This window comes from Scyliorhinus canicula, chromosome 9 (assembly GCF_902713615.1).
Source record: "Scyliorhinus canicula chromosome 9, sScyCan1.1, whole genome shotgun sequence".
NCBI lineage: Eukaryota > Metazoa > Chordata > Chondrichthyes > Carcharhiniformes > Scyliorhinidae > Scyliorhinus > Scyliorhinus canicula.
The window spans coordinates 71,602,297-71,629,213 of NC_052154.1; the positions used below are offsets into that span (position 1 = coordinate 71,602,297).

Genomic DNA, 26,917 nt, shown 5'->3' on the forward strand with positions numbered 1-26,917 from the left:
TTTGATTTTCCCGAGTCTGAGAAATCCCGCAGTGTCGCTAACCAATTCCCCCGGTTTTTGGGGTTCCGAGTCCCTTCATCCCAGTAGGATCCGTTTCCGGGCCACCAGGGATGCAAACGCCAGGACGCTGGCCTCTCTCGCCCCCCCTGGGCTCCCAGATCTTCCACCTCTGGACTCGGAACTACCCTCACTTTTAATACTTCTGACATGATGTCAGCAAACACCTGCCAGAAACCCCTCGGCCTCGGATCAATCATAACTTTCAAAAGAACGGCAGCACGGTGGCCTAGTGGTTAGCACAACCGCCTTACGGCGCTGAGGTCCCAGGTTCGATCCCAGCTCTGGGTCACTGTCCGTGTGGAGTTTACACATTCTCCCCGTGTCTGCGTGGGTTTCGCCCCCACAACCCAAAAATGTGCAGAGTAGGTGGATTGGCCACACTAAATTGCCCCTTAATTGGAAAATAATTGGGTAATCTAAATTTAAAAAAAAAACTTTCAAAAGAAAATCGGATAAATATTTTGCGGGGGAGGGGGCGGGTGGGAGAATTCAAATGGCTATGGAGACTGAGCTAGGAAATGGGACTTCTTAAAATTTGTTTTACAGGCTGGTAGCACAGTGGTTAGCACTGCTGCCTCACAGCACCAGGGCCTGGATTCAATTCCGGCCTTGGGTGACTGTGTAGAAGTAGTATGTTCTTTCCGTGTTGCGTGGGTTTCCTCCAGATGCTCTGGTTTATTCCCACAGTCCAAAGATGTGCAGGTTAGGTGGATTGGCCACGCTCAATTGCCCTTGGTGTCCAACGTGATTTTGAAAACTCACCACTATTCTTAGAATTCCCCCTATCCCAAAAAGGGCCGACATTCTAAGTGGTGAACAGGGATTCTCACTTCCTGACTCCGATGCAGGCTTCGGTGAGTGCTATTCAGGTCAAACAATATTTTCAAGTTATCCCCCGGTATAACCCATACCTTCACCGAAGATTTTATCTACTTACCACTTAGTAACATCGATGTCCTGGGTCCTGCATTGCTAAGTAAGTAATGTAGACTTTAGGAATAATCACTTTTTCAGTTTAAGTTATTTTATTATTATATTTTTTCTTTTAAAAGCTGAAAACACTTTCTTTACAGAAAGGTAAAAAGATCTTGCTTCTGGATCCTGCTGGTTGGTTGAAGGGACCTTCAGGCCCACCTTGACAATCAATCTTCTTTAACGTCTGGTCTTCTTTAGATGTATTTGCCGGTTAGCTCCGTTGCTGTGTCTTGTCGATCCCATGTATTGAGCTACAAGAGCTAGCTCTGCTAGCTATCTCTCAGCTGACTCTGACTCCTGTTTAAATTCTAGTCTTCCTTAGATATATAGCTGTTTAAGCTCGGCTGCTTGTCTTGTCTTTCCCATGACCGAGCTGTGAAAGCTGAATATGCTTCTCTCCTCTCTCTGAGTTCTCCTCCCCTTCCCTTATTCTGGTTCTACTCCCTGGGTTTATATTCTCTTTCTAACAATTATTAAGATTTTATTACCTTATTGTCAATTAACTTATTTCTACTTTGATTGTTAAAAAGTATCCTTGATCTAAACATTCTAATCCAACTAAGTATTCATTTTGGGCATGGCCTCACCTCTCAGATCTGATTACATTGTCCTTTGTGACGTTCAAAGTTCCCTTGTGATATTCAAAAAATGCTTTGGTTTCAAGAGGTGTTACTTTTAATTTCTGTCATTTGAATAGTTTAATTTTCCAATTGTCCCCAGCTCATAACTTTGCCTTTGATTTTGACTTTAAATTATGTTTCTGATAGACAGGTTGTCTCCAATTTTCTTTAATTTACTTGATGTTAGTAGAATTTCACACTTAGAATTGAAACCAAATTCAACTGAACATCATCCATCCTTTCCAGCTGTTAACTAAGAGAGTTAATTTCAATGAAGGTGTGAAACCTTTGCTTTTAACTGTATGCTAAAATTTCACTTGGTTATGACTTGAAAGACCTGCCTGTTTTAAACATTCGTCACTTAATTCAATTGAAACTCTCATCCATGCTTTTCCAGATGCTTCCTAAGATAGTTCAATTCAATGAAGGTGTGAGCCATTGTTTTAGCTTAATACATGAATCCTGTGTGTTTGCTAAGCCTGCTTGTGAGAAATAATCTGCATTTTATAATCCTGCTGTTTGCAGCTGCTATTAACCTTTTGTGGGATCTTTCCCTGTATCCTCTCATGTTTCTCTCAGACCAGATATTGCCAGACTTCCATGTTTCAAATGACACATTTTTCTGTATTTTCAAGAACAAACGGTTAGGTAGGACTACGGGAATAGGGTGGCAGAGTGGGCCTAGGTGGTGGGCTCTTTCATAGGATCGGTGCGACTTGATGAGCTGAATGGCCTCGTTTTTTACTGAAAGTTTCTATTCTGTGAGGATGTGGGTATTGTTGGCTAGTGCTTTGTATGTTTCCCTTTATCATCTTCCATTGACATAGGTTGCAAGGTTTGCAGTGGTCAGTGAGTGACCTTGATGAAGCCAGGCTTGAGGTGCCAATCATTTGACCAAAATGCTGCAAGTGTACCAATATCAAGAGTGTGAGCTCCATGGCTAGTTGTTTCAGTGAAGGAAATAGACCCTCATCTGTTCAAATCAAAGCTCACATTGACCGGGTTAAAGCTGGTTTTATCTTGCACCAGACCTGCAATTGGGGGTACCAATTCCTCGTAACAAAAGCAAACTTGTTGCAATTCATTCAGGTAGGTGACCAGTGTTTTCTCCAGACCATGTTTATTGCTCAACCAACATCACTAAAACAGATTATCTGGTATTTCTGTTTTGTTAGTGAGTTCCTGCTCTATACAAATTGGTTTGGGACATTCTGAGGTCATTAAAGGCACTAACTAATTGTAATCCTTTCTCCTGCTCTCACAACTGTTTTAAGAGGCTGCCCTGTAACTTGAAAAATGGCCCAAGCCGATTTTGCGTTTGATATATTTCAGGCATTCATGAGAAGCAAGGCATTAGTTTCTGAAATGAGATCTCGCTGCCCTATTTTAAGGCCTTCCAAATGGGTGCAATGAGGGCCTATGCCTGTAGCTTCAGGATCATTTTTCTTATGGTTTAAAGGGTCTTCACAACAACATCTTGCCATTATAAAACACCCTTTAATACGAGTAAAACCCCCTAAGGACACCTAGCAAACGAAAATATCGGAACAATCAAGTGATGCCTTCAAAGAGAAGAGATTTAGGGGGGTTTTCAGGTTGAGGTTTAGCCTGCAAATTCTGTAATATCTATACTGGGGCTAACCACATAAGGGCTTATCAGATTGTGTATCCCTGAAGGCAAAAAATATTTTATTTCCTCTTAAAATGTAATATCTGTCAATATATTAAATTGGATTGACAAGATAGCTTTGATTCGTATTTGGAGTATTGATCTGCAGAACCCACGCAACATAATCCACAATATTCCATTCTGTGTGAAGGTGCAAACCTCCTGACGCAGTTGTGTGGCCACAGAATGTGGAGCAAGTGAGCAGAATGGCTAGGATCTGCTTTGAGAATAATGTCCCCATCATCCCTTTTGGTACAAGCACAGGGCTGGAAGGAGGAGTCCTCGCCATGAAGGTAGGTGCAGCTATGTTCTCAAAAACAAAAATCCTTTCCCCGCTTTCAGGTTCATGGTAGCTCATAAAGCCCTGATGTGGCATTATGTGATTGTTCAAGATTAAGGTTTTGTTTTCTATGGATTGTTTAGGTGCTAAAGAGCCCCCAAGAGTGGTCAAGCTGGGTCTGGGTCTCCAATGCTGGCTTGCCCGGGTTTGGTTGATGAACGCCATTTTGGTAAAGGAGTTAAAGCTAGTGCTAGAAATAGCGTCCCAGAGAATTGATGAAGAGATCTGATTGCCGCTGAACTTGCCAGCTGGCTTTCATTAAATAGGCTGCATTGCCTTTTACTAGATAGTACATGAACTATTGTCCTCAATAACGAGATAAATGAGTCTTTTGCTGAGGATTTTGAGTCCGGATGTAACTTTCAGTGTTCACTTGATGCTGCAGATTTGAAGTGGACTTTTAAAACACTCCGGATACCCTCTCTGATACTTTGCCAAAACCTCACCAATATTCTGTCAACGTTTATTTCAGAAATTCAATGTGAGGAGAAAGAGCATGTGCTGTACGACTTTAACTTGTTGGACATCCTGTAGGAATCAGCAGGCGAATGGCTCGGTCATGGCCATCTTGCTTGGGATCACTTTGGGTCTGCAGGAGGAATGGGAGGAGGGCAGGCAGAGCAGCCACAAATGCTGCGGGGAAAGGGGAGGAAGCAAGAATCTCATCTGGACTTCCACCACTAAGATCTCCAGTGCTGCCTCTGAGAACCCATATGAGTGCCTTGGTCCCTGAGCAATCCTGAAACATGCCATTATGCATTCCCATGGAAATAGTGCTTGGGATTCATGTATACTGCTGTGTGGAAATTGCTTTAAATAAGGGCTTGAGTACTAAACTTGCAGCCGTCTGGTTTAATGCCTCCAGGCAAATTCGATTTAAGGTAAACAGCAATCGGGCCCAAAATTGTGTGTTAAAACCAGACTTTCAAACAGACATGTCTCATTCACATAGCCTCCATTTCCCCCTTTCATTACAACATTCCACAGAATCACCTGAGTTCCATTACTGATCCTTAATTGTTGAATTGTAGGATTTGTTTCTAACAGTTTTCTATCATTAATGAGTGCGGTAGTGTAGTGGTTATGTTACTGAGCTAGTGATCCAGAGCAGTGTTCTTCAAACTTTTTTTCCGGGGACACATTTTTACCAACCGGCCAACCTTCGGGACTCAACCTAGCCGACCTTCGTGACCCACACCGGCAGACCTGCGCTAACCCACAATTTTCTCTCGCCTTGTTTGCTACTGACAAAAATGGAGGAAATGGTTTTGGGTCCCTTTGGCCCTCGTACACGCTCCTCCAATGGAACCTGTTGGATGAAGGTGAAGCCTTCCAGTGTCGGAAAGCATGGAGTCTCCATCTGTCCAAAGTTCTTCATATTTTTCCTGTAAATTTTTATCAAATAATGGCCTGAAAGGGTTGTCCCGTCCATGACCTGGTACCCCATGTCGAGTAGAGGATCCCACACCATGGTTCTCCACCCTCCGCCTGTTTCCATTTGCTGTGCCAATTAACCTTCCAGTGGTCATAAAATTGGCTCGAAGGGGCAACATGTGGTTAATGTTGCAGCGTCACGACGCTGAGAACCCGGTTCGATCCCGGCTCCGGGTCACTGTCGTGTGGAGTTTGCATATACTTCCCGTGTCCGCGTGGATCTCATCCTCACAAGCCAAAGATATGCAGGGTAGGAGGATTCGCCAAGCTAAATTGTTCCTTAATTGGGAAAAAAATCAAGTGGGTATTCTAAAATGTAAAAGCAAAATCGGCTCGGTGTGACTCAGCCAGAGGGCCATATGGACACGTGACTAAGGTCATTGCAGATGTGGGTTCAGTGGTACCCAGTGGAGTGCTCCGCCTCCCTCTCCGTGCTTCACCTCAGTTGCTGCGCCCCTCGCCGTGCTCCGCGTCCCCTTGCCGCGCTCTGCCTCCCGCGCCGCGTTGCTCTCCGCCTGCTGCGCTGCCCTCCGCCTACCGCGCCGCGCCCTACCTGCCGTGCTGTGCCCTGCCTGCCGCGCCCCACCTCCCTTTCCGCGTGCCGCGAACTGCTTGCTGCGCTCCGTCTCCGTCTCCTGCGCTGCGCCTCGTCTCCCGCACCGCGCTCCATCTCCCACGCCCCGCCTCCCACTTCGTCTCCCGCCTCTCGCACCGCGCCTCCCGCGCCGCACTCTGCCTCCCACATTGCGCTCCGCCTCCCACGCCGCTCTCCGCCTGCTGCGCCCTGCCCCGCCTTCCGCGCTCCGCCTGTCACGCCCAGTCTGCCTTGCGCCGCCTCCCGCTTCGCCTCCTGCGCCGCGCTCCGCCTGCCGTGCTCCGCCTCCCGCTTTGCCTCCCTCGCTCCGCCGCCCGTGCTCCGCCTCCCGCGCTGCACCCCGCCTCCCGCACCGCGCCTCCCGCTCCGCACCCCGTCTCCCGCGCTGCGCCGCTCCACACCCCGCCTCCAGCGCCGCCTCCCGCGCCGTGCTCCGCCTCGCGCGCCACACTTCGCCTCCCGCGCCGCTCTCCGCCTGCCGCGCCCACCCCGCCTACCGCACCCCACCTTCCACGCTCCGCCTGTCGCGCCCAGCCTCCTGTGCTGCGCTCCGCCTGCCACGCTCCGCCTGCCGCGCTCCGCCTGCCGCTCCCACGCCGCGCTCCAACTTCCGGGCACGCTCCGCCTCCCGCGCCTGTACAGGCTTCAGTCATGCGTCTATATGGCTCTCAGTCCAGTTGTAGAAAAGGAATAACTGTTGAGTCCAACTCAACCATGTCCCTTACATATGGAAACCTTTTTGGGGATGGGGTGGGGAGACTGGGCATACACTTACTGGATAATGAGCAGAACCAGCTTTCAGAAAGCCTTTTCAGTTTAGGAGTGAAGTGTACTGGCAAAGAGAGATTGGTGACCGGGTTTGGGATTTAACATAGATTAATTTCTCCGTGGCAAAGTGAGGTTTTTGACTGCCCATTTAATGCCTGCAATAGCTGCATTTCCTGAATGTGGAATAGTATGCAATGCAAATCACTCTGGCTCTGAATGCAACCATGACACCAGGCTCAAGGGAGGTGAGTGACTGGAGTTAATCTGGCCATTACTTTCTCTGTTCTTATGAGTATTTACTTTCTTCTCAGGGAGGCGTGTGCTTCGACCTCACAAAAATGGATAAAATTGTGGAGCTGAATACGGCAGACTTTGATGTGACAGTTGAACCAGGTGTCACCAGAAAAGGCCTCAATGACTACCTTCGAGGCAGCGGCGTCTGGTTTCCAGTTGGTAAGTTTGGTGTAACTGATCCCAAAATACTGACCTTTGGGGCCTAGCAGAGGAAACTTGACCTCATTGCCTTGTACGGGTGATAGCAATCTGTAAAACTGATATAATGTTCCAATGACCCGCCTTCTCACTCCCACCCCCCCTCCCATCGAGCCTCCTACCCTTCATAACAGGAAACGCACTTGGGCATGTGACTCTCCTCTCTTGAGGAGTTCACGCCTTAGTGCTAATAAATGGGGGCAGTGGGGGAGGGAGGAGCCCTCAGGCTGAATCAATACAGTTCCAAAAAACAAATAGCAGGGCAGAGAGTAAAGAAATAGTCAGGAACCCAACTTCAAGAACTGCGGCTAATGGCAAAACTACAAGAAGTAGAAAAAAGTAATAGACAAACGAATAAAGCATCAGTGCTGGAGAACTGAACTTTTTTGCCCTTTTTTTGGTTCCCTGGGTTGTTTCTGCTTGGAAACGTATCTTCGTTATCTAGGTACAGTTCCCTCCTTTATTTAAATATCCAGTAAATATAAGGATAAGAAAGCTTCGAGGAGTAACTCGTTGATTTGAGTCTGAAGCTTCTCGAGGCTCGATGGCAAGTAAGATGGCGGAGTCGGAATATAACTCCAACCAGTCCACTAACGGCCGAGGTCCTCACCAATATCGTGCAGAGAGAATTTGATGGTCAGGGACAAATTGTGTCGGAGGAGCTTTGAAGATCAATCGATTGGGGCCTTGGCCCCTATTCGTGTGGCTCTGGGAAAAACTAACGAGATCCTCAAAGTCCAGGGAGCCACGGTCAAGGGTATGGAGGTGGCTTTGTCAGCCCATAGTGAACAGATTGCCGTACTGGAAATTATTCCACCCGGCTGAGAATAACATTCGAGGAAAGAGATATTTTTTTGATGTGTCGGGAGATGCGGATGCTTTGTTAAAAGGCATCAGTTTTGTGCGGTGTGATGTTATTCAGCCTCTATCGACGGGCATGCATTGGTTGTATTTATTGTTCTTGTTTTTTTAACTTGTCCGTGTTGGGTTTTTGTTCTTTATATTAATATATGGTTAACTTTTCTTTTTTTTAAATGAAGGAAGAGGAAGAAGAAAAGTTGTTTGGTGTGACTTGGAGTCGTTGTTGAGGCATGCAAGTTGAATGGGGTTTTCGTAGTCTTCTATTTATTTTTCCTTTTCTTCAGTGGGAGTCTCCCTGCTAACTAGGGAATTAGTTAACAGGAGTGGTTTTGAAGGGTTCACTTCAGCTCATTAGTGTTTTTAAGAAACTGAGCTTGGAGTTTTTTTTCTGTTTGGTTTTGTTTAATGTAGGTTTTAGTTGTACAGTATGTTTCGGTTTGCCTCGCTCTTATTTTGGGTGTGGTTACACTCAATGGCGATGGCGTTGTTAGGATGAGGGTAGTTTACTGATGATTCTGTCGGTTTTTCTTTGTCCAGTTTTCTGACTTGGTTCGGTGGTCATCTTGGGTGGATATTTTTGTTTTACCTTTTCAGTATCCCTTGATTAATATATTTTGGTGGAAATGGCTGACTCTGGATTAAGGGGGTTGAGAGAGCTCCCAATCCATTTGGCCACCTGGAATGTGAGAGGTTTGAATGGCCCGTTGAAGAGATCAAGGGCAGTTGCCCAGCTGAAGAATTTAAAATCTGATTTTTTTTTGCAGGAGACCCACTTGCAGGTCAGGGATTAGACCCCACCCAGTGTCCACCCTGGAGGTTAGATACTATTCTGTCAGCTGTTAAAAAAAAATTGTGAACTATATCCATGGCTATAGACTACTATATAAAATCAAATAGGTCTGATTCAATCTCACAATTCACATTGTGGGAGATTCTTAAGGTGGTCCTCAATCTCCTTCAGGACATATGTGTTGAAGACGGCTAGGTTGGAGTAGCAGAGGCTGGGAGATTCCATTCTAGAGGTGGATCACCAGCACTTGCGTGATCTTATTCCGGAGCTATTGACAAATAGGAAACAATTGTAGACCCATGTGAGCTATTGTCTACTGGCAGGGCGGTACGTCAGTCACAATGCTCCAGGGGTACTTCTGAGTATGGGGAGAAGCCAGTCGTCTTCTGGCTCACCAACTCAAATGGCAGGCGGCCTCTCGGGAGATCACTCGGATACGCGAGTTGGACGTTTCCGCCCCTCCCCAGGTTAATGCAGCGTTGAGATGAATAAGAAGAGCGAGTTGGACTCCTCATTAAGCCTCAACGAGATTTTAAAATTTATTGGGCTATTGCAGTCTGGCAAGGCCCCTGGTCTGCATGGCTTTCAAATTGAATTCTACAAGAAGTTCTCAGAACGCTTATGCCATTATTAATAATAATATAATAATCGCTTATTGTCACAAGTAGGCTTCAATGAAGTGACTGAGAAATGCCCCTAGTTGCCACATTCCGGCACCTGTTCGGGGAGGCTGGTACAGGAATTGAACACGCGGCTGCCTTGTTCTGCATTACAAGCCAGTACGGGAATTGAACCCACGCTGCTGCCTTGTTCTGCATTACAAGCCAGCTGTTTTGCCCACTGCTAAACCAGCCCCATATGGACATGTTTAATGATTTGTTATCCCGGAAAATACCTTCAGCTCCTTCTTGGGTTTAAAAGTCAATGTTTCCCAGTTAACCCCCATGGGAGGTGAGTTCAATTGGGGATGTTATCTGTTTGCCTTTCTAGGACAGGTTTTTGCTACCTGAGGATACCTGCTACCTGGGCCCATAAAAGGGCTTTACTTCACAACTTGAACTACACGTGTTTGACTGCACGAAACAGGTTTGCAGGGTTGGAATAGCCTTCCTCTGTCCTTTGGCGGATAGGGTTCAGCCTATTAAAATGAATGTGCTCCTGAAGTTTTTATTTTTCCTTCAGTGTCTTCCCGTTGTACTCCCCAAATCCTTTTTTATCAAGGTCAATAAATTGATATCCTCTTTTATTTGAGCAGGTAATAGTCCTAGAATCTGCAACATTCTGCTACAAACGGACAGTCGAAGGCTTGGCGCTCCCCAGTTTATTGTTCTGTATTTGGGCTGCTAACATTCAGAAAATACTGTTGTAGATTAGTAATCCTGAATCTATTTGGGGACAAATGGAGGCTTGTTCCTGCTCTGTTTCTTCTACTCTTGCAGATAGTCACTGTACCATAGCCCTTCTTCCCTGCTAGATTTTCCTCAAACCCAGTGGCGGCCTCCTCTCTTAGGATATGCAAACAGTTTAGACAACATTTTAAGCTCCTTTCCCTTTCTTCACTAGCTTCTATTTGCAACAATCACCGTTTCCTGCCATCTGGGTTGGACCCAACATTTAAATCTTGCACAGTGAAGGATCTGGAGTGGTTTGGGGACCTGTTCATGGAGGGGAGTTTTGCCAATTTTAGGGAGTTAACTGATAAATTCCAGTTGCCCAACTCCAGCCTGTTTCAGTATTTTCAAGTTCGTGATTTTACATAAGGTTTTTCCTTCCTTTCCTCTGGCACCAACTTTTTCCTTGATGAGGAGGTTTTTGCCAGCTCGACCTGGCAAAGGGTATATTTTGGATCTATATTGCCATAGTCTGTCATTGTATTCTGCTCTGTTGAAGCGATGTGAGGACGAAATGGGAAAGTGAATTGGGCCCTATTCTTGATGGTGAGGTTTGGAGCGAGGCCCTTCACAAGGATAAGTCCACGTCATCATGTGCCCAGCTCAGCCTGATTCAGTTTAAAGTCCTACACAAGGAGCACTTGACTAGGGAAAGAATGACTGGGTTCTTCCCAAATGTTGAGGATAATTGTGATCGTCGCCTTGGCCTGGCTAGCCACATGCCTATGTTCCGGTCTTATCCCAAACTTGTCGGCTTCTGGGCTTCATTCTTTACTACCATAATCAGAGAAACTCCATGTGGATTTAGAACAGTGTCTATTGCTGGCCATATTTGAGGTGTCTGATTCTCTGGTGATCCAGTCTGGGTAGAGGTGGATATTGTCGCCTTAGCTTCGTTGATAGCCCAGAGGTGAATATTTCTTGGTTGGAGGTCTCCCACTCCATCCAGTGCCTCTGCCTGGTTGGGTGTCTTGATATCAATCCTGCATTTGGAGAAGGTCAAATTCACCATCAGGGGCTTGGTGGAGAGGTTCTACCTAAGATGGCAACCTTTTATTTCCTTTTTTAAAAAGTTAGTCACCATCATTTGTTAGTGGGTTTGGGTTAGGTGTTTAAGCTAATTATGGATTGTGTCTTTTTGTTTTATCTTTATATTTGATTGTGATTTTTTTTCTCTTGTTTCTTTTGTTCTGATTTGTATTGATTATCATGAAAATATTTAAAAAGATAATGGGAAAATAGTAGAACAATTATTTTCCCTCTGTATTTACAGTTGAAAAGGAGGATAACTTGCCAGAAGTTCTTGAAAAAATTATAGTTGATGGAGGACAGGGACGTAATACAATTAACGCAAGTACAGCATTAGTAACGAGGAGATTAATGGAACTAAAGAGTGACAAATCTCCAGAATCTGACGGTTTCCATCCGAGGGTGTTAAAGGAAGTAGGAGAGCACATTTTGGATGCCCTAACTATAATCTTCCAGAGTTCCCTAGATTCAGGAGTAGTCCCTCTGGATTGGAAAATTGCACAAGTCACTCCCCTTTTTAAGAAGGGTGAAAGGGGGAAACCGGGGGATTATACACCGGTTATCTTAACATCTGTGGTGTGAAAATTGCTGGAGTCTATAATCGGCGGTAGGGAACTGAACATTGTGAAGAAATTCAGTCAATCAGGGAGAGCCAGCATGGATCCGTGAAGGGAAAGTCATGTCTGACACATCGCATTCAATCTTTTGGATGGCAGGAGAGTAGGAATAGGGTAAGTGCTCTAATTGGCAGGATGTGACTAATGATGTACCACTAGAATTTGTGTTCGGGCCTCAATTATTCAAATTATTCATTAATGATTTTGATGGCATAGAAAGTCATATGTCCAAATTTGCTGATGATACAAAGTTAGGTGGCATTGTAGATCGTCGAGCTGATAGCATAAAATTGCAGAGAAATTGACAGACTAGGTGAATAGGCAAAGTTGTGGCAGATGGGATTCAGTTAAAGCAAGTGTGAGGTTATCAGTTTTGGACCAAAACATGATTGAGCAGAGTACTTTCTAAATGGGAAGAGGTTTATTGAGACCAGATTTGGAGCATGGTGTACAGTATTTGCCTCCTTATTGGAGCGCAACAGACACCTACAGATGCTGAAAGATGCCCTCGTACGAACGGGATATGGCGCTCGACTCATTGATCGACAGTTCCACCGCGCCACAGCAAAAAACCGCACCGACCTCCTCAGAAGACAAACACGGGACACCACTGACAGAGTACCCTTCGTCGTCCAGTACTTTCCTGGGGCGGAGAAACTACGACATCTTCTTCGCAGCCTCCAACACATCATCAGCGAGGATGGACATCTTGCCAAGGTCATCCCCACACCCCCACTACTGGCCTTCAAACAACCGCGCAACCTCAAACAAACCATTGTTTGCAGCAAATTACCCAGCCTTCAGAACAGCAACCACAACACCACAAAACCCTGCCAGGGTAATCTCTGCAAGACATGCCAGATCATCGACATGGACACCACCATTACACGTGGAAACACCACCCACCAGGTACGCGGCGCATACTCGTGCGACTCGACCAATGTAGTCTACCTCATACGCTGCAGGAAAGGATGTCCCGAAGCGTGGTACATTGGCGAGACCATGCAGACACTGCGACAACGAATAAACGGGCATCGTGCGACTATCAACAGGCAGGACTGTTCCCTTCCAGTTGGGGAACACTTCAGCAGTCAAGGACATTCAGCCTCTGATCTCCGGGTCAGCATTCTACAAGGAGGCCTTCAGGAGACGCGACAACGCAAAATTGCTGAGCAAAAACTTATAGCTAAGTTCCGCACGCATGAATGCGGACTCAACCGGGATCTGGGATTCATGTCGCATTACATTCGGCCCCCACCAACAAGCCTGGACTTGCAGAGGCCTACCGACTGAACTGGCTTGGGACAATTCACACCTCTTTAACCTGGAGTTACCTCTCTCTCTGCATCTTTGATGATTTGATTGCCTGCAGGTGCTCGCATTCCGGGGCATCTCTGACTGTGTCTATATAAACATTTCTGGAACAAGCCTTTCCATTCACCTGAAGAAGGAGCCGTGCTCCGAAAGCTCGTGTTTGAAACAAACCTGTTGGACTTTAACCTGGTGTTGCAAGACTTCTTACTGTGCTCACCCCAGTCCAACGCCGGCATCTCCACATCCTTATTGAAGGACAGGTGTAAATGTGTAGGAAGCAGTTCAGTGAAGATTTACCAGACTCGGTACCATAATCGGTGGATTATAAGGAAAGGTTGGACAGGAGACCTTGTTTCCTGGAGTTTAGAAGAGTAAAAGGCTACTTGATTGAAACATATAAGATCCTGAAGAGTCTTGAAAGTCTGGATGTGGAAAGGATGTTTCGTCTTGTGGGAGAATCCAGAACTGGGGTCATTGTTTACAAATAAGTGGTCTTCCATTTAAAATGGTGATGTGGTGGAGTCTTTGGAACACTTCTTGAAAAGGTTGTGGAAACAGAGAGACAAATTCTCCTCCTTCCCAGCCGAGTGCTTCTTGGTGGAGAGCCTTTTCTGGCAGTGGGATTCTCCGTTCCATTGGCTGGCCACTGGGATTGCCCATTGTAGCCATCCCACGCTGCTGGGAACCCCACGGACAAGGGTGCACTGCTGGCAGAACGGAGAATCCCACCAGCAGAAAATTCACTCCAGAGTCTTTGAATATTTTTAAGGCAGAGGTGGATGGATTCTTAGTAAGTCAGGGGGTGATAGGTTAAGTCAGGGGGTGCTAGGTTATCGCGGATAGGCAAGGTGCAAATTTGAGGTTGTTATCTTATCAGCCATGACCTTATTAAATGGCGGAAAAGACACGGGAGGTGGGGGGGGGGGGGGGGCTGAATGGCCTACTCCTGCTCTTTGTAGGTTCATATGCTCAATCCTACAGCCGGATGTAGCACTATTCTGTAATACATTTAACACTTATTTCACAATCCTCCATTATTATGTGTAATTAGTGTGTATTGTGCAATTGTGGTTTCCTGTTTATATAAAGCGAGCACTGAATCAGAGAATTGCATCATAGAATTCCTACAGTGACTTGGTTATATGATCGGGACTCACCGATCGGCGGGCCGGTCTCTCTGTCGGCAGGTCTCTGACGCCGGTCACGCACTCGTTGATGGCGCCCCCTAGCACATGGCGCCCCGGGCGACTTCCCGAGTTGCCGGTACCTTGAGCCGGCCCTGATTGTTGGTTCAAGTCCCACTCATAACATGAGTGTGCAAGCTTGGCTAACACTGGTACAGTGCTGATGGAATACCGTACTGTTGGCAAGGTACTATTTTCAGCTTTGATTTCTTTTTTTCTGAAGTATTTTTATTCCAAATTTTCAACATTTTTACAATTTACAACAAGCACAAAAACCCCCAACAAATTAAGCCCTGCACGCCCTCCCTCTGCAGTCATGGGTAACCAACTCCCCAAAGTGCAAAATGAACAAACCACAACTATTGTAGAACCCATCACCTGCCCCAGAGGAAATTTCACTTTCCCCAGGGCTAAAAACCCCAGGTCCCCCCGCCACACCGAAGCACAGGGTGGAGAAGCTGACCTCTACCCCCAACAATACCTGCCTGTGAGCAATCAGCGAGTCTAAGATACCTGCCCCTGCACCCATCTGTAACTCCAGCTGGTTTGACACCCCAAATATGTCTTCCAGGGGACAGGGTTTCACATCAACATGCAGAACCCCTGAAATGGTGATGAAAACCTTCCTCCAAAACCTTTCCAACTTCGAGCAGGGCCAAAACATATGTACATGTTTCGCAGGGCCCTCCTGCATCGCTCACAGACATCCTCCACCACCCCTCGAGCAGCTGACTCATTCTAGACTTTGTAAGGTGGCTACACTTCAGATGTTTCAGCCCAGCCTTGTACATGTAGTCAAGGCTTTTACCCTCTGCAGCACCTCACACCACAATCCCTCCTCCAGCGCAGCCCCTATCTGTTCCTCCCACTTTGCCGTAACCCTTTCCATGGATGCCCCATTCTCCTCCAAAATCCTGACGTGAAATTTCCGGAACCTCGCATCTCACCTCCCTGGCTCAAACACATGATTTCCTCCTAATTGCCCCCAACCCCGCTCCTAAAATGCTGCCAAAACTGCATCCAAATCTTTAGCATGGTCACCACCACTGGATTTACCGAGTACTTCCCTGGGGCCATCGGGAGCGGCAGCCTCCCAATTCTCTCAATTCCCAACTCTCAATTCCGTTTCTGAACCTTATTGTCCCACCCTATAATACAACATCAAATTCAGCAGGCTGAGATCCCCTGCTTGCCATCCCCTCTGCAGTATCACTTTCCCTATCCTTATTCCTTATTTCAACCACTATTCATACCTCCCAGTTCCATTGGAACCTGTTCGACTAAGCTCCAATAACCGCAGCCCCTCCCCCCACCATACTATTGTTCACTAGGCAACCTTTGTTTGCTAGAGGGGTGGCCCTGCCAGAGCCGCTCCTCCTCCCCATCCCCTCCTCAGTAACCCGGCCCCACATGCCCAAAACCTATCTCTCTCAAACCAAGAAACAAAAATGGAATCACAACCATAAGGAAAAACAAAAACACATGTAAATAAATCCCTTCCCCATTTAAGAGACAGAAGCAAAACCCTAATCCAAGTAGAAAACCCTCAATAAGAAAACATTGCCCTTCCCCACCAACCAAGTCCAGATCCCAACTTTCATCTCAGTCCGAGTTCTTCAGCCTTTGGAAAAAAAAAATTTTGAGTACCCAATTCATTTTTTCCAATTAAGGGGAAATGTAGAATGGCCTACCCTGCACGACTTTGGGTTGTGGGGGCAAAACCCACGCAGACATGGGAGAATGTGCAAACTCCACACAGACAGTGACCCAGAGCTGGGATCGAACCTGGGACCTTGGCGCACTGAGGCTGCAGTGCTACCACTGCCCAACGAGCTGCCCTCCAGCCCTTCAACCTTAACGAACAGCACCACTGTCACAAAATAAAAGTCCCTTTAAGTTATGAGTCACTCTCAGCTTCACTGGGCAGACCACTTCGAACCTCACTCTGCTGCCCTACATTGCTGCCTTGACCCGTCCAAAGATCGCCTGCCTTCTCTCCAACTCTGCCATCGTGGTACCAACTCCTTCCCACTTCACATCTCGTCTCTGGTTCGGCCAGCTCAAAACCTTCTCCTTCACGTGTTAGCTGTGGAAGCAGACCATGATCGTTCTTGGTGGCTCATTCACTTTGGCCTGAGCAACCGATGTGACCTGTCCAACTCGTGGCGGGAGGGTTCTTGCCTCTCCCCATCAACTCAACAAATATCTTTGCAAAGTACTCGGTCGGCCTTGAGGTCTCCATCCCCTTGGTCGGTTCCGCAATCCTCAATCTAGCATGGCCAATTCACCTAACCTGCACATCTTTGGACTGTGGGATGCAACCGGAGTACCTATGAAGACACAGGCAGAACGTGCAAACTCCGCACAGTCACCCGAGGCTGGAATTGAACCCGGATCCTTGCCTTTGTGAGGCAGCAGTGCTAACCACTGTGCCACCCAGCCCGTTATCACCATCCTGTTTGTGGAAGCTTGCTGTGCACAAGTTGGCTGCTTTTCCTCCAACATTACTAAAGTATCTATTTTGAGATTTTTCCAAGTACTGATCAGTTAGTCTGCAGTCATTGGGTATTTACAGAGCACATGGCTTTGGTCTCTTCATGTCCAAAGTGTTACATTAACTTTTATCTCATTTGTCATAATAGTACTGAAACATTTACCAGCTGAGATTAATGCCTACCTGATTAATTTTTCTTTAAAAAGACAAATAGGACAGCACGGTGGCGCAGTGGGTTAGCCTGTTGCCTCACAGCGCCGAGGTCTCAGGTTCGATCCCGGCTCTGGGTCACAGTCCGTGTGGAGTTTGTACATTTTCCCCGTGTTTGTGTGGGTTTCACCCCCACAACCCAAAAGATGTGCAGGCTAAGTGGACTGGCCATGCTAAATTGCGCCTTAATTGGCAAAAATGAATTGGGTACTCTAAATTTATTTTAAAAATTAGTAACTCTTCCTTGCTTGCTTTTACTATAACTCAACCTCAGCCAGCATTAAATTATCATCAAACTTGTAGTCCTTTGCGAAATAAAAATGCAAAAGTTCTTCTGCCAGTTGTTTTGTGTCAAGAGGGGTGAATAATCCGTGGTCCACTGGCATCGGAACGTCATGCAGAGGTCAAACTCAGTACTGTCTGGATAATAACAGAAAATTCTGGATAAATTCAATAAGCGGGCAGAGGAGTGAGCTTAGGTGGGAGTGAGCCTAGGTGGGGTAATTTTTCAGAGGGTTGGTGCACACTCGATGGGCCCAATGGCCTCCTTCTGCACTCTAGGAATTCTATGCTTCTAAACCTGGCAGCATCTTTGGAGAGAGACCTGCTGAGTTCATCCAGCAGCTTCTGTTTTCATTTCAAAATTCCAACATATGCTGTATTTTGCTATTAGGCTGGATAATAGATGAACCGTTTGAAGTTTCAGAATTGAAATGAAATGAATGAAAATCGCTTGTTGTCACAAGTAGGCTTCAATGAAGTTACTGTGAAAAGCCCCTAGTCGCCACAGTCCGGCGCCTGTTCGGGGAGGCTGGTACGGGAATTGGAAACAGAAAAGCAGCTGCTGACCGATGGTCTTGATTTCAACTCTCAAAGGATCAAGTGAATTATAACGTATAAATTTGTAATGATGCACTTTCAGAGATTTAATTTGTGAACAACAAAGGATTTATTCACAAAGATCTACAAAAGCAGTAACATTCCTGCAGCTAGTCCTGGAATGTCTCTGGCAGCAGCGCACCCCTCCCCGATGAACTCAATGCATCAGCAGCGCACCCCTCCCCGATGAACTCAATGCATTCTATGCTCGGTTAGAGCAGGTAACCAACAATCCACTGTTGAGTGCCCCAGCAGCCCATAACGCGCCCATACCCACCATCACAGCTTCCGAAGTCAGATCGGCCTTCCTGAAAGTGAACCCTCGAAGGCGACGGGCCCGGATGGGATCCCTGGTCGTGCACTCAGAGCCTGCACGGACCAGCTGGCAAAGGTATTTACGGGCATCTTTAACCTGTCCCTACTCCACTCAGAGGTCCTCACCTGCTTCAAGAAGACCACCATTGTACCTGTGCCACAGAAGAACCAGGCAAAGTGTCTCAATGACTACCGTCCGGTCGCCCTGACTTCAGTCGTAATGAAGTGCTTCAAGAGGTTGATCATGAAGCGCATCACCTCCACACTCCCAGAACACCTTGATCCACTGCAATTCACATACCGTCACAACCGGTCCACAGCAGACGTCATTTCCCTGGCCCTACACTCATCCCTAGAGCATGTTGACTACAAGGACTCCTACATCAGACTCCTATTTATTGACTGCAGCTCTGCCTTCAACACCATAATCCCAGCCAAGCTCATATCAAAGCTCTAAAACTTAGGACTTCGCTCCTCACTCTGCAACTGGATCCTCGATTTTCTGACCAACAGACCACAATCAGTAAGAATGAACAACAACATCTCCTCCAGAATAGTCCTCAATACCGAGGCCCCACAAGGCTGCCTACTTAGCCCCCTACTCTACTCCATGTACACACACAACTGTGTGGCAAAATTTGGTTCCAACTCCATCTACAAGTTTGCTGACGATACGACCATAGTGGGCCGGAACTCGAATGTCAACGAGTCAGTATACAGGAGGGAGATAGAGAACCTAATGGAGTGGTGCAGCGACAACAATCTCTCCCTCAATGCCAGCAAAACTAAAGAGCTGGTCATTGACTTCAGGAAGCAAAGTACTGTACACACCCCTGTCACCATCAACGGGGCCGAGGTGGAGATGGTTAGCAGTTTCAAATTCCTTGGGGTGCACATCTCCAAAAATCTGTCCTGGTCCACACAAGTCGACGCTACCACCAAGAAAGCACAACAGCGCCTATACTTCCTCAGGAAACTAAGGAAATTCGGCATGTCCACATTAATCCTTAGCCACTTTTACAGATGCACAATAGAAAGCATCCTACCGGGCTACATCACAGCCTGGTATGGCAACTGCTCGGCCCAGGACCGCAAGGAACTTCAGAGAGTCGTGAACACCGCCCAGTCCATCACATGAACCTGCCTCCCATCCATTGACTCCATCTACAACTCCCGCTGCCTGGGGAAAGCGGGCTTACTCTTCCAACTCATTCTTCCAACTTCTATCCAACTTCCATCGGGCAGGAGATACGGAAATCTGAGAACATGAACAGATTCAAAAACAGCTTCTTTCCCGCTGTTACCAGACTCCTAAATGACCCTCTTATGGACTGACCTTATTAACACTATACCATGTATGCTTAATCCGATGCTGGTGCTTATGCAGTTACATTGTATACCTTGTGTTGCCCTATTATGAATTTTCTTTTATTCCCTTTTCTTCCCATTTACTTAATAATCTGTTGAGCTGCTCGCAGAAAAATACTTTTCACTGTATCTCGGTACATGTGACAATAAATAAATCCAATCCAATCCAATTGGAATAAACCTACCAGACTCGCCCTGCAACAGTTTAAAGGCGATCCTTTATAAATTTGATGTCCAGCTTTTGGCTAATGACATTAAAGCTCCAGGAATAATCAAGCCAGGGATGAACATTGCACATAGAACACTAACACGCTGACTATTGACAATCAAAGATGGGAACAGCCTTGCTTTACCAGCACCAATGGCAGTTTGCATTTATACAGTGCCTTTAATTGCCCAAAACATTTCAGGAATATTATCAAACAATAATTGACACTGGATCACATGCGGAGGTATTAGCGACCAAAAGCTTCATCAGAGAGGTAGGTTTTAAGGAGCATTGTCAAAAATGAAAGTGAGGCAATGACGCTTAGAGCGCCAAGGGGTTGACGGGTTAGTGCGGATGGGTGGGGGGGGGGGGGGGTGTGTGTGTGGAGCATAGGCTCTCGCTGTATGTGGACGATCTATTGCCCTATATATCAAACCCACTGGAAGGTATTGGGGGGATTATGGGCATACTGGAGGAATTTGGGCAGTTCTCGGGGTACAAATTGAACATGGGGTAGAGTGAGGTTTTCCCGATCCATGAGAGGAGGTTGGGTGAGTTGCTGTTTTAAGGTAGTGGGGGGTGAGTTTCAGGTATATGGGCATTCGAGTGGCGCAGGGGTGGGAGTAGCTACACAAGTTGAATTTGGCCCGGCTGGTGGAGCAAATGAAGGGGAATTTTAGGAGGTGGGACGTGCTTCCACTGTTGTTGGTGGGACGGGTGCAGTCTGTGAAGATGACGGTACTCCTGAGGTATCCTATTTGTGTTCCAGAACCTCCCGATATTTATTCCAAAGTCTTTCTTTTAGGAGGGTCAGTGCACTGATTTTGGGATTTGTCTGGGTGGGTAAAGCCCCACAAGTAAAGAAGGTGCTGCTTGAGTGGAGATAAGGACCGGGAGGGGTCCATGGTCAGGTAGTGGGGGAGGGGTCGGTATGGGCGCAGATGGAGGCAGCCTCTTGTAAGGACTCGCGCTTGGGGGCACTTTTGACAGCACCTCTCCTGTTCTCGCTGACCAGGTACTCCAGAGGTCCGGTGGTGGTGGCAGGCCTGAGGGTGTGGGGACAGTGGCAGCAGCATCTTTGGCTGGGTGGGGCCTCGGTTTGGGCACCGATTTGCGGGAATCATAGGTTCGCTCCGGTGGGCTGGATGCGGGGTCCGGGGGTTGTGATAGGTGGGGATTGAGCGGCCTGGGGACCTATTTGTTGGGGGCAGCTTCTCGAGCTTGGAGGGGTTGGTAGAGGAATTTGAGCTGCCTGGCGGGAATGGGATGAGGGATTATGTTTGGACGTAGGTGCCGTCCTTTCCCGAGCTGCCACCCCCGGGGCTGCAGGACAAGGTGGTGCCGAAAACACGGGTGGGTGAGGGCAAAGTGTCAGCAATCTATAAAGACCTAATGGATTGGGAGGTCACCCTGATAGGGAAAGTAAGTGCAAGTGGGAGGAAGAGCTGGGAACGAGGCTGGGCTGTGGGAAGAGGCTCTGAGGAGTGTGAACGCATCCTCTTCGTGTACGAAGCTTAGCCGTATTCGGTTCAAGGTAGTTCACAGGGCACATATGACTGTGGCCAGGATGGGTATGTTTTTTGAGGGGGTGAGGATAGGTTTGGGTGGTGCGCGGGTGTGCCAGCGAACCATGCTCACATGTTTTGGGCCTGTCCGAAGTTGGAGGGATTCTGGCGGGGGTTTGCTGACATGTCTGAGGTGCTGAGAGTGAAGGTGGTCCTGAGTCCAGAAGTGGCAATGTGTGGAGTGTCGGATGACCCGGGAGTCCAGGGGGCAAGAGAGGCCAACCTTTGGCCTTTGCCTCCTGGTAGCCCAGGATGGATCTTATTGGAGTAGAGGGACTCAGGATCGCCCGAAACTGGGGGTTTGGGTAAGTGACCTCGCGGAATTCCTCAGGTTGGAAAAGATCAAGTTCGCCTTGAGAGAGACTGGAGGGGTTTGCCCGGAGATGGCAGCTGTTCATCGACTACTTTGAAAACAGTTGAGATGTCAGCAGGAGCAGGGTGGGGTTGTTGGGAGTTAAATAAAGGAGGTGAGGGAGTTGGAGGGCAGTGTCCGGGAGAAGGGACGGTGGAGTGTTATATATTTATGTATTTGGTGTGGGTGTGTGTGTCCCGACTGGGATGTTGCTCTGAATTCTGGAACTTCATACAAGAGGAGGGATAAAATTAAAATGATTGGATGATGAGGGTTCTTCAGGTGACTCCAGAGAAGACTCTGATTTGTTTTACAGATCCAGGTGCTGATGCCTCTCTGTGTGGAATGGCTGCCACCAGTGCCTCGGGTACAAATGCGGTGCGATACGGGACCATGAGGGAAAATGTGATAAACCTGGAGGTGGTGCTTGCAGATGGCAGGATAATGTATACAGCAGGACAGCAGCGAAGGTTTAGGTATCAAAAGCAGTTTATCCCTCAAATACCAGTTCTTTTTTTATAAACATTTTATTGAGTTATCAACTATGAACAATATTATACATTTTACTAAAAATATACACACGCTTTAGATTTCAACAATAACCTACCCCTCTACCTTTCTTCCCCCAAGCCCTCCAGGTCCTTTAAAGAAAGAAATGAACGGCTGCCATTTCTGGTAGATCCTCCCCACTGACTCTGATGGTATACTTGACTTTCTCCAGATGCTTGACCGATATTAAGTCTTCCATCCAGGGTGATGCCTTGGGTGGAAAGGAGGATCTCCAATTGAGCAATATCTGCCTCCTGGCTTTTAGGAAGGCGAAGGCAAGAACATCCAACCTCACTTCTGAGTAGAAAGACGGGGAGTCCGAAACCCCAAATTTTACAACCAGCGGACACGGTTTTAAGGTTGTCTGCAAAATTTTGGATATTGTGTCAAAAAATGAGGTCCAGAATCCGGCAAGCTTGGGCAAGACCAAAACGCTTGCGTGTGGTTAGCCGGTGTAAGTGAACAGCGGTCACACTTATTCTTCACATCCTGAAAGAATCTACTCATCCTTGCCTTTGTCCATTGTGTTCTATGTAGCACTTTGAACTGAACTAAACTACGTTGGCACAGGATGAAGTGGAATTCACCCTGTAGAGGGCTTCTCTGCAAATCTCACTAAGCACAGAGCCTAGTTCCTCCACCCATTTCACATATACTCTATTCAAAGGGGCAGGATCCAAAGATAGGATGAGGCTGTACAGATTTGAAGTTGACCCTCTCCCCTGCTGTGCCGAGGTCAGTACTTTTCCAGCAGGGAGGAAGAGGGAGCCCGGGTGAAGGACGAAAAAAACTTATGCGCAATCCCGATTTTGAAAAAAACGGAAAAGTGTATCTGTCTGTGTTGAGAGTTTTCCCAAGGCTGGCAAAGCTTCCATATCCGAATAAATCCCCAAACTGCACCAGGCCACCTGTTCTCTAGGACCTGAACGATGGGTCCAAGCTCAAAGGCACAAAGAGATGGTTGTCATATATTGGGGCAAGTGAGGACAGTAAGAGTAGATTGAAGTGCTGCCGAAACAGCTTCCAAACCCTGTGTAATGAAGTCACCACCGAGTTTGACGAAAGACCTACTGGGGAGAAGGGCAATGGGGCGATAATTATGGTGTGTAGGGAGGAGGTTGTGGCACAAGGCCATGGCGCAATTCTCCGACCCCCACGCCGGGTGGGAAAATAGCGGGAGGGCCTCCTGTTATTCTCTCCCTCCCCCACGCCCGACCCACGCCACGAATCACGGCGAGCGGCGATTCTCCTGGGCCGAGCTGCCGGGCCTTCACGCCCGTTTCAACATGGCAGCAAACACACCTGCTCGCTGCCGTCGTGAAACGGGCGCCAGATACCCGTTTGGGGCATCTGGGGGGCCCGATTGGCACGGCAGTACCATGGCCGTGCCAAGGGGGGCATAGGCCCGCGATCGGTGGGCACCGATCGCGGGCCGTGCATCCGTAACGGACGCACTCTTTTCCCTCCACTGCCCCGCAAGATCAAGCCGCCGCGTCTTGCAGGGCGGCTGAGGGAAAAGACGGCAACTGCGCATGCGCGGCCGATGTCATCGGCAGCCGGTGTGACGCTTGACGTGCGGCCTTGACGACCGTCGTCAAGGCCGCGCCGCCGTGACGCGCGGGGCCGCGCTCCTAGCCCCGCCCAGGGGGGAGAATCGGCCCTGGAAGTGGGCGTGAAGGCTGCCGTGGGTCACGGCCTGTCCCACGGCAACCTTCACGATTCTTTGCATTTGCGGAGAATCTCGCCCCATGCCTCTAATCTACTCCAGTTTGATTTCAGATAATGATGTGGAGACACCGGCGTTGGACTGGGGTGGGCTCAGTAAGAAGTCTTACAACACCAGGTTAAAGTCCAACATGTTTGTTTCAAACACTAGCTTTCGGAGCACAGCTCCTTCCTCAGGTGAATGAAGATGTATGTTCTAGAAACATATATATATATATAGACAAAGTCAAAGATGCCAAACAATGCTTAGAATGCGATTGTTTAGAATTGTTTGGCATCTTTGACTTTGTCTATATATATGTTCCTGGAACATACCTCTCATTCACCTCAGGAAAGATCAGTGCTCCGAAAGCTAGTGTTTGAAACAAACATGTTGGACTTTAACCTGGTGTTGTAAGACCTCTTACTGATTTTAGATAAGACAGCCATTGTAAGGTTTTCTGCATGTTGGCAGCTCAGTAATAAAACAGGATATTCGGGAGGGCCAAGCCTCCTGGTCCTCTGTCTCTGAAGCAGATCACTGCAAACTCTGGGACTCTTACTTGTCCTGACAAACGCCAATATTAATTTGTGACTGTAATACAACATGCTTTGGTTTAAAAAAAAATGGGGATATTTTGAAATAAAAACAAATCTTGCTTTTAATTTTGCTGATGAGCCTTGAAAAGTTCAGATTGTGGAGTAAGTCCCAGTTATGTGCCACATGGATCCCCAGATATCGAAAATTAGAGGGCGACAGCCGAAACAGCATCAAACCAAGCTGAACCCCTCTGGCCATATAAGTTCACTGGGAAACACTCACTTTTACTGATGTTTAATTTATAGCTTGAGAATGTGTCAAATCTTGACCCTATACTAAAAGTTAAGAAACTTCATTAATATTATTCAAAAACAAGAATTTCACATATAACAATCCCGTGGTAATAACCACAATATATAAGAACAATATATATAACACTGGTAAAATGAGAGAAAAAAGGGAACACTTCAACAGTAATAACTTTACAGTGTAAATCAGACCAGTAAACAACAATGATATAACTTCTGAACATACAACAATTTGACTTTTAAACAACAATAGTGAAAGACTTATACAGAATTCAAACCCAGTTTCTTAACAGTAGTATTTGCCTCTCCTGGGGATTCGGAAGAAGTGTTCCTTTCCATCGACCGAGACTCAAAAGGTGGACTGGGTAAAGTAGCCCAAACCTTCTTGAATAGGGTAGATTTTGCCCCATTAAACACGGCTCTTTTCTTCGCTAATTCTGTGCTAAGGTCCTTATAAAGGCGGATCGAGTGACCCCTCCCCCCTAACGACGTGGTGCTCCTGGCCCATTGCAAGATCTGCTCTTTGACTTTGAACATCGCCCAGGGCGGGTTTCTATGCATGAGGTCTTGGTCGCAGTATGTGATGAGCCCTGTCCAGCTCCTGGAAAGGGAGGGGAGGGTGGGGGGGGGGGGGGGGGGGGTGGTTTAAGCACCTTCGCGCCCGACATTTTAAAGAGCATGTCGGCTATGAATTCTGTGGGGGTGTTGTCCTCCATTCCCTCCTGCAGACCCACAATGCAAATGTCTTGCCTTCAAGACCTGGTCTAAAGGTCTTTACCTTATTTATGTCCAGGACCAAAAACATGTTCTAGTGCCATGATCCGCTCACTGTGGTCGGTGACAGCCACCTTCATATTCTGGACCTTGTCCCACACTTTCAATTTTTTTTCATCCACTCTAACTTGCTTGAGATTTGAGTTAGGGACTTGTCCACTGACATTTTTATTTCTCCAGCCAGGCCCCGATGGTGTTTTTTTGATTCAGCTGCCACAATACGACTGATGGCCCCAAGGTTGCGTGAGGGGGAGGGGTGCATGCCGCCGCCATTTTGTCTCCTGCCGACTCCAACGAAGCCCGAGTCTGAGGAGCTCATTTGGCTCTCCCTTTCTTGTTCTTGTTTTTTTCGGCATGTTAAGGTACTGGGTGTTCCCCTGATCTTCTGTTAAAAAATGTTCCTGCTAACGCTACTTAATTATGCGCTGGTCGGGTCAGAGCATCTCCCGGTACATATCCTCTGCTTACCTTCCCTGCCGAAGTCCCAAATACCAGTTCTTATTATGACTTTTAAAATAAATTTTTATTAAAATATTTTATTCAGGCATTTTCATAAAAAACAAACTGAAGCAGAGGCAAAGTTGTATACATCATTATAAATAATCAACCCTCACTGCCACCACCCCCCCCACCCCATCTCCCCTTTTGCTGACTCCTCAATCCTCCTTAAAGAAGTTAATGAACGGCTTCCACCTGCAAGCGAACCCATCAACCGACCCCCACAGGACAAACTTGATCTTCTCCAGCCTCAGGAATTCAGCCAGGTCACTTGCCCACACCCTGCTTTCTGCAGCTCCGATTCCCTTCATCCAATTAAGATCCGTCTCCGGGCTATCAGGGAGGCAAAGACCAACACGTCAGCCTCTCTCGCCCCCTGGACTCCCTGGATCTTCTGACACCCCAAATATCTCTACCTCTGGACTCGGGGCCACCTTTACACTTTGGTGGACATCATGACCGCATACCCCTGTCAGAACCGCTTTAACTTCGGACATGCCTAAAACATGTGGATGTGATTCGCGTGCCTCCCTGCACACCGCCCATGCCTCCACCTCCTCAAAAAACCTACCCATCCGTGCTACTGTCATATTTGCCTTGTGAAGTACTTTAAACTGAATAAGCCTTGGCCTAGCACACAACGAGGATGCATTCACCCTCTGCAGGGCCTCAGCCCACGTCCTGGCCTTCACCTCCCCTCCCAGCTCCTCTTCTCACTTCCGCTTTATACCCCACCAGGGCCCCCTCCCAATCCATCAGCTTGTAGACCTCAGACACTTCCCGTCCCCTATCTCCCCCTGCTACAGCACATTGTCTTGCAACCCTAAGGGTGGTAACCCAGGAAAGGACGGCGCCTGTCTCTTCACAAAATCCCGAACTTGCAGGTATTTGAAACCATTTCCCCATGGCAGCTCATACTCTTCCTCCAGGTCCTCTAATTTCGCGAAACTCCCCCCCCCTACAAAATATTATTTTACATTATATTTTATAACATTGTTAGGTGAGTTGGGGCT

At 47.4% G+C, this 26,917-nt stretch overlaps 1 protein-coding gene across 2 annotated transcripts in view; it reads left to right on the forward strand.

Annotated features, from left to right (window-relative positions):
• Nucleotides 1-26,917, forward strand: part of LOC119971413 (probable D-lactate dehydrogenase, mitochondrial) — a 73,480-nt gene that overhangs the window by 14,083 nt on the left and 32,480 nt on the right. For both annotated transcript variants that reach the window (XM_038806899.1, XM_038806898.1), the window contains exons 3-5: nt 3,476-3,617; nt 6,773-6,914; nt 21,847-22,006. In XM_038806899.1, coding sequence (XP_038662827.1) covers nt 3,476-3,617; nt 6,773-6,914; nt 21,847-22,006 — 444 coding nt within the window. The remainder of the gene's footprint in view (nt 1-3,475; nt 3,618-6,772; nt 6,915-21,846; nt 22,007-26,917) is intronic.